This window comes from Carlito syrichta, unplaced genomic scaffold (assembly GCF_000164805.1).
Source record: "Carlito syrichta isolate Samal-C Ts95f unplaced genomic scaffold, Tarsius_syrichta-2.0.1 Scaffold305755, whole genome shotgun sequence".
In the NCBI taxonomy this organism is placed as follows: Eukaryota; Metazoa; Chordata; class Mammalia; order Primates; family Tarsiidae; genus Carlito; species Carlito syrichta.
The window spans coordinates 1020021-1032411 of record NW_007249851.1 but is presented as its reverse complement, the minus strand read 5'-3'; the positions used below and the strand labels follow the sequence as shown (position 1 = coordinate 1032411).

Below are 12391 nucleotides of genomic sequence, written 5' to 3'. Positions count from 1 at the left end.
GTGGTAGCGCGCGGCTGTAATTTCAGCTACTCGGAAGGCTGAGGCGGAAGGATTGCCAGAGCCCAGCAGGTCGAGGCTGTGGTCACTGCACTCCAGTCTGGGTGACAGAGTGAGACTCCAACTCAAAAACAAACAAACAAACAAAACAACAACAAAAAAAACCTTGTAGTCCAAAATATTATATGGCTGCAAATTGATTTCTAGGCCTCTGTACAATCCAGTAATTTTATACTTTTAGTTTCCAAATATTTACATGCCATAAAAACCAAACCTGCCAGGCGTGGTAGCTCATGCCTATAATCCCAGCACTTTAGGAGGCCAAGGTGAGAGGACTGCCTGAGATCACCGGTCGAGACCAACCCGGGTAACTTGGCGAGACCTCATCTCCACAATAAATAAAAAAAAATTTGGCTGGACATGGTGGTGCATGCCTGTAGTTCAGCTACTTGGAAGGCTGAGGCGGAAGGATCGCCTGAGCCCAGCAGATCAAGGCTGCGGTGGCGGTAAGCATGCCACTGCATTCCAGCCTAGGTGACAGAGTGAGACTCCAACTCAAAAAAACCAAACCTGAGCTTCCACTTATTTGTTCTGCCATTTCTCTCTCCACGCTGGCTTAGCAGAAGTAGTAGGTGTTAGTGAGTCAAGGCAGAAGGGCCCTGCATAAGATACCCATGGAAACCTATGGAAAGAGCTCTGTTTTAAAATTAAAGCCATGAAAGAAAATTTCCTCCTGACACTCTCTGAAACTTTTCAGGCATGTGAAGAAAAGAATATGCAGAAAATATCCATGAAGCTGCCACTAAGCAAGGCACCTTAAGACTGGTCCTGCTCTATCAATCTCTAGCATCACTTCTGACAGACTGTAAATCTATCAATCCAGCACAAAAGCATGTTTTCTGATACTACACTCCTAAAACAGGCTGCACCACCTGAATTTAGATTAAATAAGAACTGTCAGGCTCTACATTTATGAATTTAAGTAGGGGCCCTAGAGCAATCTGAAGCTAAGTACCAACATTCTCAGAAGCCCCATTTCAGAAATCACACTTTCAAATCCCTCCCAGGAGAATAACTGATGTCAATCAGGAGGGGTCAAAGGAGGCACAACTCCTAGGCCTTTGTTTTGTTTTTTAATACATAAAGTCTAAAGTCTATATACTTGTTTTAAAAAAAGGGAGAAATTTTCTTTTCTTTTAAAAAGATTTTCTTATAAGATGTTTAGAACCACTCAATATCCTTAGTGTTACTTTTGACTGAAGAAGAAAAAGAAGCACCTTAAACTGATATTCCAGCTGCACACTCCCACTATCCTCTCCCCCTCCCCCTCTTTGTCACATAGTACTCACTGTTACACTGATCACAAGCGTAGATTCTCCCTTCCAGGGCCTCTGTCTCTGTGAACTTGGCCAGCATCTCCGTGAGCAGGCACTCTGTCTGATTCAAAGGGACAAACCCCTTTTCTATGCAGTGATAACGTTCAGGGAATTCCAGGGACAGATCCCAAAAGGGCTCAATGGTATTGGATTTGTAACTGCATGATATACATGTGACCTAGAATGAAAAGATTGATTTACAAATCATATAATTTCCATGCTTCCCACATAATTTTTACCTGCTCTATAAAAGGCAGCATATGGCTGGATGTGGTGGCACATGCCTGTAATACTAGCACTTTGGGAGGCTGAATTGGGAGGATTGCTTGAGCCCAGGAGTTAGACCAGCCTGGGCAACATAGTGAGACTCTGTCTCTACAAAAAATAAACAAATCAGCCAGGCATGGTGATGCATGCCTGTAGTCTAGGTACTTGGGGCTGTGGTGCAAGGATCACTTGAACCCAGGAGTTTTGAGGCTGTGGTGAGCCATGACTGCCACTGTACTCCACCCTGTATGACACACTGAGACCCTGACTCCAAAAAAAACCAGCATATAACTTAACCAAAACTAACTGTATACTTTTCAAAAAAGCAATAGTAATATTAAAATTGTAAACATAACTTTAAAATGATGAGAGTATATATGCTGCTGATAATATTTCTAACTATGTGATGCTAACTGAAATAAAAAAAAGTCACACTGCACAGAGATTATACTTACCCCCTTTTCCTCTTCTACTCTCCCAAGGTAGCTCTACATTTAACTGTGCAGTAGCACAGACCATAAGTTGCTGTGCAGTCTTTTAAAGAGTCATGCTAAGATAGAGTATTTGCAGGTGGGTCCCTGTCTGTGTCTGTCACTCTGGCATTCCTCCTCTTGACTTTAGACCTTCCATGCAGTCCAACTTGCCTCTTGTTTTGCCCTTGTTTCCTGCAACAGCCCTACACTGATGATCTCTGTCTGCAGTCTCAAAGTACTGTAGTTAGATCTTCTCTCACTACATCCTCCCTCCCACATGCACCTTTCTTCCTCAGGGAAAGAAGGACAGAGGAAGTGTTATAAATACTCCCCTTTCACGTGCTAAAAAATAAAAAGCCTAAATAAACTTTCTCTTTCCATTTCATTCATCATTCTTTCAAAATCCTAAAACCCAAGACACAAAACCTCAGCAGCACAGTGTACAGGTTTTACCTGAATCTAACTTCTCCCTCCCAGGCTTCTGACTATGAAAATTCTCTTTCTGTGCCCTGACAGGTTATTTTTTGTTATTGTTGTTTGAGTTGGGGGGGTCTCACCTCTGTTGCCCAGACTGGAGTACAGTGGCACAATCATGGCTCACCACAGCCTCAGACTCCAGGCTCAGGAGATCCTTCTGCCTTAGCCTCCCCCAAACAGCTGGAACAACAGGCACACACCACGACACCTAGCTAATTTTATAATTTTTTGTACAGACCAGGTCTCACTATGTCGTTCAGGCTGGTCTCGAACTCCTGGGCTTAAGCAATTCTTTCACCTTGGCCTCTCAAAGTACTGTGATTACAGGTGTTAGCCACCATGACAGGCAGGGAACAAAACCAAAAATTATCTTTCCATATATTCTCACAAGGCCTAACTACGAATCTTTGCTTAGGCCCTCTGCATGGCCAAAAACCCAAGGAATAAAAAGTAATAAGGAACAGGAAGGAGGCTTGCATAGGCCTTTAGCATGATCCCAGCTACCTCCCTTCCTTGTAAGCAAAACAGGAAAAATGCTCTCCTAAACTACTATGGAACTAGGGTTACAGGCAAACTATTCAGTTTCTTAAAACTGATCAAAAGATGGTATGTCAACAATGAGTATTTAATTATAACAATAAGACTGTATTACTCATACCTTCATTAACAAAGATATTCACTAAAAATAAAGTGACATGACTAAAAGAGACAAAAAGGCAAGTTTACCAACAAAGCCATCGGTACAGTAGGATGAAAGGTCCAATGACCGCCCTTAAATATGCATATCACAAGAAATGTTGGTTATCCTAACTAGCCCAATAATCCAGAGGCATTCACAGGAAGCCTAAAAATATAAGCCTTCCTCTGTTAAGCTAGGCGGAGTTGGGGTTAAGGTGGGCACACACCTACCTGACTGAGCAGCTGCCCATGAAATATGGTATTCACCACCTTTAAGACCTGTTTGGTGAGCTTCCTCTGGGAGAAAGGGATGAGGATCCGGCGTGTGGTGCCCTCCGACTCAAGTTCCTGCTGCACTTTGTGCAGCAGCTCGCAGAGAAATTCCTGCGCATCCTGTTGGTCATATCCGCGGAAAGCAGGAATTAGGCTCCACACCGAATGAAGCATGGCGAAGGGCGACACTAGGGCCCACTTCCCGGACCACATGACTCGGAAGAGGGTGTGCAGTTCGCGGCAGAGGGAAATGTGCTTCGAGCTGGGTTCCTTGTTCTGGATGAGCTCCAGGCTCCGGCTGATGGAGGCCCCGCGGTTCCAGCAGAAACCCTCCCGCTCGCAGGACTCGGCCCTGTCGCTCCTCGACGACAGCTCAGTGGCTGAGCTGCTAGCCGGTCTCCCCGAGAGCTGAGCCTTCCCGTTGGTGGCTCTGGGAAACAGATGTTCCGTTTTGGAAGGGTCAAGGTTCAGGAAACATTCTCGGAACTTCTGGAGGTGGCTGAGCACCTGGAGGATGGAGTTCATGTAGCAGGTGTTGCCCAGGTTGCGCAGGCCCGTGACACCCGGGGCCACGGCTGGTTGGCGGCGCTGCTTGAGCGTAACAGCGGGCGCTCTGCGGGAGGTAGGGAGGGTGGCAGGGCGGGCAGCGACTGGGACCGTGTGGCGGGGCGCGTGCAGCAGCAGCCGCGCACTCTTGCGTGGAGGGGCACTGGCCGGCTCCTCCAGCAGCCGCCGCTTCACCTCGCGCCGCCGCTGCCGCGCCGCCTCCTTCTTGCGCTCCAGTGCCTCCGCCTGCCGCCGCTGCGCCAGCTTGGCCCGGCCCCGGGAGCTCTTCTCGAACCACAGCCGCAGCGTTCTGGCCAGCAGGCGCTGGCGCCGGTACCACAGAGCTGTGAGCATCTGCGGCTGTCCCTGAGGAGCGCGCTGCGGCGGGACCACGTCCTCGCCCAGGGCCATGGAGCGCAGCGTCCGCCCGCATCTCAGCGGTGGATCCTGCGTCTGGCCCCGGACCGCCAAGAGGGAGCTTCTCAGCAGCTTCAGGTCCCCCTCCGGGTTGTCATTGAGCACGTAGTCCTTGCACAGGTAACAGAACACGTAGAGATCCCGGACTTCCATGGCTAGCGGGTGCCCAGTCTCTTCAAAGTGTTTCAGTGCATGGTCCTCGATGTAGCGGCCGCAGGCCACGTGGGAGCACTTGAGGCAAGCCCACACGGACTCGGTGGTGGCGCACTCCAAGCAGCACCACTTCTGAGGGTTCAGGATGGAGTGGTCCTGGGCGAGCCGTAACCGCCCTACATGTTTGCATCTATCCATGTCTCAGAGAAGTCGCCACTTTCTTAACCTGGCAAGATAGAGCCCCAAAATAAGGGGAAGAAATACTTTCAGCAAAATATATTCCTTTAAGAAGGCTTGTAATTGGTTATCTCAACACTAGTCTCATTCATTCATTTGGCAATTCTTTCTATGGAAAGATTTTTTAAAACGCACATTTGGTTTAACTATGGAGAATTACAGAAGGACAATTTAAATTCCTTTAAAAGGAATTATAAAATACTGTATGGGGGGGTAGCACTTATCTGAGACTTTATGATGTTTCACATACTTGCAAGAGCGATGAGGAGCCTCAAGTAAAAATGCAATCTTAAGTCCATTTCAATGTATTTCAAAGCAAGATAACAGGATAAGGTAAAGATAAGAAAAAGTCCTCCACAGGACAAAGTATCATTTTTATGATAACCGGCTAAGGAGGTAGACAGTTAAATCACATTTTGGTTTTTTGGGTTTTTGTTTTTATGAGTCTAGGTCTCACTCTATCGCCCAGATTGGAGTGCAGTGGCACTATGATAGCTTACTGCAGCCTCAAACTTCTGGGTTCAAACAATCTCTTCCCTTCTCAGCCTCTGGAGTAGCTGAGATTATAGAAGCATGCCACAACACCAGTTGCTCTTTTTAAAATTAAATAACATTTTATACATGTCTTTTTGGAGACATTTATTTTTGTAGACAAAATGGGGAGACTTTCACCTTCTTTACCAAAAGGATAGGTAAGTAAAGAACTGGATAAATCTGATTTAGGACAAGGTGGAGCAGCTCCTGATAGTACAGTATTACTACAATATTTAACCAAACTACCAAGACAGAAGAAAAAAAAACAACAAATCGTCCATTACACACACACACACACGTTTTTGAAAACAGTGGCAACATACTGAGCATTTTTTCCTCTTCCTAACAATGCTTCTTTAATATTGTTCATCAGAGAAGCCGAGTGAGTAATTTCTTCAAGAGAAAGAAGTTAGAAGACCATTTTATTATTTATTATTTATTTATTTATTTGAGTTGGAGTCTCACCCTGTCACCCAGACTGGAGTGCAGTGGCCACTCCTGGCCACCGTAGCCTCGACCTGCTGGGCTCTGGCGATCCTTTTGTCTCAGCCTTCCAAGTAGCTGGAATTACGGGCGCATGCTACCACGCCCGGCTAATTTTTTTATTTATTGTAGAGATGAGGTATCATCAAGGTGCCCAGGTGGGTCTCGAACCCACAGGCTCAGGCAATCCACTCACCTCAGCCTCTCAAGGTGCGGGATTACAGGCTGAGCCACCGAGCCTGGCTAGAAGACCCCATTTTAAAAGAGAAGTTTTGTCCTTTGGACCATTAACAGGTTTTTTTCTTGTTTCCAATATTAGAATCCCTTAAAGGTAGTTCCTCTTCTAAAGTGAACTTTTTTCACCTCTATTTCTTCTCCACTTTTTCACTTCTGTGAGCAAATGTCAGGCCCATGATTATGGGGGTCAACCCAGAGAAGTTCTAAATCCAATGGACTATGATTAGTCCCTTTAGTTTTCCAGATGCCCTTTTTGGTCTAGTCCTATTGCCAAAACCCACAAATAAACAAATATAGGGATGCCAAAAAAATGTATACATATTTTAAGTATGATGTTCACTCAAAAGATGGCATTAATCAAATGAATGTTAGCATCACTATGCAATGGGCAGGACAGTCAAAGAAAACGATGGAAACAAGGTTGAGTGAATATCATACTACACATTGCTACTGTAATTTAATTCAACTTTGAAAAGTAATACATAGATAACAGCTCTTAAAATATATATACATTTTTTGGCACCTCCTGTCTACTGCAGGACCAAATTAGAGATTCTTCCTTTTTTCACTGCCCATTCCAGATGGCAGAGCCATGTCCCTAAATAACAAACCTTCATGTCAAAGGGAAGTAGCCTAGATCATGCTCAATCAAATCAGATCATGCTTTTTCCTTTGATTACTGTCAGGACTTAAGGTTCTACTACAGTAAGTTCCCTACATATAAACCAGTTCTGTTCCGAGAGCACATTTGTAAGTCAAATTTGTCCTTAAGTCCAACAAAGTTTGCCTAGGTACCTAACTAACAAAATCAGCTATATATTATAGTACAGTACTGTAAAAGGTTTATACTGTACAGCTACATCATGGCTGCTTTTATGCTTGCTTCTGGACATCCTGGGCTTAAAATAAAGATACTGTACTATTGTACTCTATACAGTACTATACCTTAAAGTACACAAAATCACAAACACTAGTAGAGGATGTGTGCATGTGACGATGTATGCCAGACACATGAATTAACTTACAAAATTGGACATATGCATGTTTGCATCTTTGAAAGTTCAAAATCTAAAGGCTTGTATATAGGGGACTCACTGTATATTATTTTTCTAATTGTTGCTAAGTGATCTTTATGTCACTTCTCTTCTGTTTATCCATTTTCTTATTAGATATACAGTAGTCCCTCCTTATCCGTAGCTTCACTTTCCAAGGTTTTAGTTACCTGATGTACAGTATTTTGAGAGACAGACAGAACACATTTACATAACTTTCATTACAGTATATTGTTGCGATTGTTGTTTTACTACTATTGTTAATCGCTTACTATACCTAATTTATAAATTAAACTTTATCATAGATATGTATGAACAGGAAAAAACATAGTATATATAGGGTTCAGGACTATCTGTGATTTCAGGCATCCCCTGGGGGTTTTAGAACATATGCCCTGGGGAAATCATGTGTTATATTTCTTTTTTTTTTCTTTCCCGAATTGAGGTATCACTCTGTTACCCAAGTTGAAGTGAAGTGGTATGATCACGTCTCACCAAAGCCTCCAATTCCTGGACTCAAGTGATCCTCGTGCCTCACCTCCTGAATAGCTGGGACTATGGATGCATGCCACCATGCCCAGCTAATTTTTAAAAATTTTTTTGTAGAGACAAGGGTTGGCTATGTTGCCTAGGCTGGTCTTGAACTCCTGTGCTCAAGCCATCCTCCTGCCTCCTGCCTCAGCCTCCCAAAGTGCTGAGATTACAGGTGTGAGCCACCATGCTCAGCTCAAATTTTTTTCCTTTCTTACAATGCCAAGACTCTTGGGTGCTCAATTCTTAGACTAAAGTACTCTGTCAGAATGACCCTCCCACACGGTCCAGAATAGTACTGAAATAACCAGTTTTTCACTTTTCTTATGGCACAGCCAAATTAAAATACATATACATTAAAAAGGTGAAATGGTAAATAAATGAATTTTCTTTTTGCAACTTAATACCCATTAAGAGTACACACTGGACACATATGATGCTTATAACTAGTTACTAGGGACATAAAAGAAAATCAGTAATGAAAGTATGAAGGGGTAAGAAAATCAAGAGATAGGCAATTCCCAAGTTTGTCACTAATTTACTAATTTTTCAAAATGTATTCCTTGAGCTACCTATCAGCATCAGAAATCCCTAGGCTACTTGTTGTATGTACAGATTCCTACCTACTACTCCAGATAAAATGAATCAAAGTCTAAGGAAGGCTTCTAAAGTCTCCAATTTAAACAAGTTCTACAGATGCTTCTGTTACACATTGAAACTTTGGAACTACTGCATTAGTCCAGTAAATTATATGGACATGAAAAACTCATAGAAATCAAAGGAAGAATTTTATTTATCAAAATCTTCCACTTAGACCAACTCTGTCCAGCAGAACTTTCTCCAGTGATGGAAATTTCTCAATCTGTGTTGTCCATACTGAGTAACAACTCACATGTGACTACTGAGCACTTGAAATGTACTAGTAAGACTAAGGGACTAAACTTTTATTTAATTTTAATTGATTTAAATAGTCACATGTGGCTAGTGGACGTGTTATTATGACAGCACAGACTTAACCACAGCAGAACATACTATCTTTAGCTCACTCAGCTTTTCCTTTTGTTTTCTTTCCTTTAAAAGAGTCAGTGCTAGCTGAATTATATCTGAATAGCCTCCCCGTAGAACTCAAAACCTGAAGCCTGGCAAATCCCCATATTAGCCTTAATATGTCTTCAGGAATTTAATTGCTACTGAGATCTTATCATATGAAAAATAGCACAGCTTCAAATCCTACAGAGAGAATATTTCTGTAAATATGAATACAGCAACACAATACCCAGAACACTGATGCCTTAGAATATCAGCTCCTGTGCTAGAAAAAAATATGCTAGAACAACCAAAAGCCAAGAGAGAAAAACACTAAAAAACCATTCCACACCCTCCCCCTGGAAAGCTGTCAAATGGAAAGGGCATTCTGGAAATTCTTTCTTCCGATTTCATTTTCTGATCTATAAATCTGCTGATCACGCACATCCTCTCCTGCACAGCCCTTTTCCCATTACAAATCTATCGTGGCGACTCACTAACCTGCCATATGGCAAAATAAATCCATTCAGGAAAACACAGGGTCACTATGTACCTCACTACACTGATTTAACCTAGGCAAACCAGCTTCTCTAGAGGAAAACATACCTGATTATGAAATAGAAATGTTCCAAAAGCAGTCTAAAAGAAAAAGCCCCCCCCTTAACAACACACAAAATAGAGAATAAAGAAAACATGATGTCAGGTATGCTCAGGTCAAGAAGGACAATGTGTTTACCTTACCTCTCACACACACTCTGAACACTTTATTTCAGAACAGGGCCTATCACCCACTGGCAGAAAGGGATTCTATTTTATATTTTTGACGTGTGCAGCTTTCCCTTCATATTCTCAAAGGTCATAATAATTCTAACATTTCCATTTAAGATGTACACCACCCAGTGTTACAAAGACCTAACATCCACAATTGATAAACTTAAAGTGTAACTGGGAAAAAGCCTGGTATGTCTGAACAGTGCTCCGTCATTAGGTAGAACAGAAGCTTTAAATATGACCTTCATGACCTATGTTGATTTGGGGAACGTGAACTTGACAAAATATTAGCTTTTGTCTTTTTAATTACCATAGCTTTATTTTAAAAATCTACATCAACTGGTGCTGAAAACCATAATCAGAGCCGGGCTCGGTGGCTCAGCCTGTAATCCCGTGCCTTTGGGAGGCTGAGGTGAGTGGATTGCCTGAGCCCGCGGTTCGAGACCCGCCTGGGCAACTTGGCAAGACCTCATCTCTACAATAAAAAACTGGCCGGGCGTGGTAGCACGCGCCTGTAGTTCCAGCTACTTGGAAGGCTGAGGCAGAAGGATCACCGGAGCACTGCAGCAGGTCGAGGCTGCAGTGGCCGGGAATGGCCGCTGCACTCCAGTCTGGGCAACAGAGTGAGACTCCAACTCAAAAAAAAATAAGAAAACCATAATCAGTATTTAAAATCATTCTTCTATCGATAAATATCAGTAAGTATTAAAGGAAAGGATAATAAAATCTTTTCAACTTTTGCCTTTTGTTTTGATAAAAAAAACTTTTAGATTTATTCATTTTTTAAAAAGTCTCCAACAGAGATGACTAAACAATATAATCATTTTTCAAGAAATCTATAGCTTGAAAATATGGTATCTTTTAACTGAACCTTTTCAATTATTCTTGAATAGCAAATTTCCTAGCAAATCCTAAATGCATATCTGCATCACCAGAAGCAAAATTTCTGGGGGGGAAGATCAACAAAAATAAAATAGGAAAAATTAATAAATAAGGGAATCTACTTTAGGGAGTCCATTTCTTCTTCTTTATCTCTCATCATGTTGATTTCTTCTCAATTCTTAACTAAGGACCGTGGAATAATCCTGCTTGGTCTTGGTGAGACCAAGTGGCATAAATTCCAGCCTCAGAGAGAGTAGACACTATGGTAACATGCTGACAGCCTTCATTTACATAAAAGAATACTAATTACGTGGTATCATCAACATCTGTGATTCTGCTCACTGCCATATGTGACAGCACTGGGTATTTTAACCCTTCAACTCACTAAATGTACCCAGAATTATATCTACTACAAAACCTGCATGGCTGCTTGAAGAGATATAGTGTATACATTTTTGCAAATAGTATTAAAAAGGAATTTTATTTTCTGTTAACATTTTATTTCCAAGAGGTATGGAAAAATATAATTTAATATCAATATAAAGAAAAAGATTTAAAAACTAAGGTAGAAATCACATAAGATATAGATAACACCCCAAAGGGAAAAGTGCCATATTCTAGAATATGTAGGAGTTTAAAAGGCTATGAATACAATGACACTAGGTTTTTTAATTTTTATATTTATGGTAAAACAAAAACCAAAAAAAGGGCAGAAACTGAGAAGGATGGGGTTAGAGAAACTGTTCAGAAGTCCTTTGCTAAGGGACAGTGGAGGGGGGAGTTCTCAGGACATTCACCTCCATTACCATAGTCTCTGAATGTAGAGGTACAGAGGGACAACCTAAGGCTCAGAGACCCTTGAAGAGGCTGGACGCTCGGAGGGGGTTCCAGAAGTCCTGACCAAGTATGTTCTTTAGCTCTCTAACCTTAGAGTTGGAACATTCACTTAAGTAGCCATCCTCGACCACAGTCGCTGGAACCTGACAAGAGGGGTGTGCCAGAGCCCTTGTGCAGTGTGCTGTCACCCATCTGTCAGTAACCAAGTGCTGATGTTCAAGAATAAGTGTCTCTAATAAAAAGCACAATCCCATTCACAATAGCCACACACACACACACAAATGAAATACCTCGGCATCTTCCTAACCAGAGAAGTGAAAGATCTTTACAATGAGAACTATAAAATGCTGCTCAAAGAAATCCTAGAAGACACAAATAAATGGAAAAATATTCCATGCTCACGGATAAGAAGAAACAACATTGTTAAAATGTTCATCCTACCAAAGGCAATCTACAGATACAATGCAATACCCATTAAGTTACTAACATCATTCTTCTCAGACCTGGAAATGACAATACAGAAATTCATATGGAAACATAAACGACCACGAATAGTCAAAACAATCCTTAGCAAATGAAACAAAGCAGGAGGTATCACACTTCCAGACTTCAAATCTTACTATAAGGCTATAGTAATCAAAACAGCCTGGTATTAGTACAAGAAAAGGCACATAGACCAATGGAACAGGATAGAGATTCCAGGAGCAAAGCCTCAATTCCTCAACCAACTCATCTTTAACAAACCCTCCAACAACCACCACTGGAGAGAGGAGAATCTATTCAGTAAATAGTGCTGGGAAAACTGGTTGACCACATGCAGAAAACAGGAATGGTTTTACACTGCTGGTGGGAATGCAAACTAGTACAACCTCTTTGGAAGACAGTGTGGTGATTTCTGAAAGAATTAGAAATTCACCTTCCAGATGACCCAGCAATTCTCCTATTGGGACTATACCCGGAGGAACTCAAATCAATCAAAAAAGATATCTGCACACATATGTTTGTTGCAGCTGTGTACACAGTAGCAAAAACATGGAGCCAGCCATGTTGCCCATCAAAGCTGGAATGGATAAAAAAAATGTGGTACATATACACAATGGAATATTATGCAGTCATAAAGAAGGACAAATATATGGACTTCGCA

The 12391-nt window shown here is 42.1% G+C and overlaps 1 protein-coding gene across 1 annotated transcript in view; it reads right to left on the bottom strand.

The window, feature by feature from the left end:
- USP49 (ubiquitin specific peptidase 49) overlaps window positions 1–12391 on the bottom strand; it is an 87584-nt gene that overhangs the window by 5400 nt on the left and 69793 nt on the right. Inside the window, exons 4-5 of the mRNA XM_021714756.1 lie at window positions 3500–4883; window positions 1347–1551 (exon numbers count right to left, since the gene is read on the bottom strand). Coding sequence (XP_021570431.1) covers window positions 1347–1551; window positions 3500–4855 — 1561 coding nt within the window. The 5' untranslated portion in view covers window positions 4856–4883. The remainder of the gene's footprint in view (window positions 1–1346; window positions 1552–3499; window positions 4884–12391) is intronic.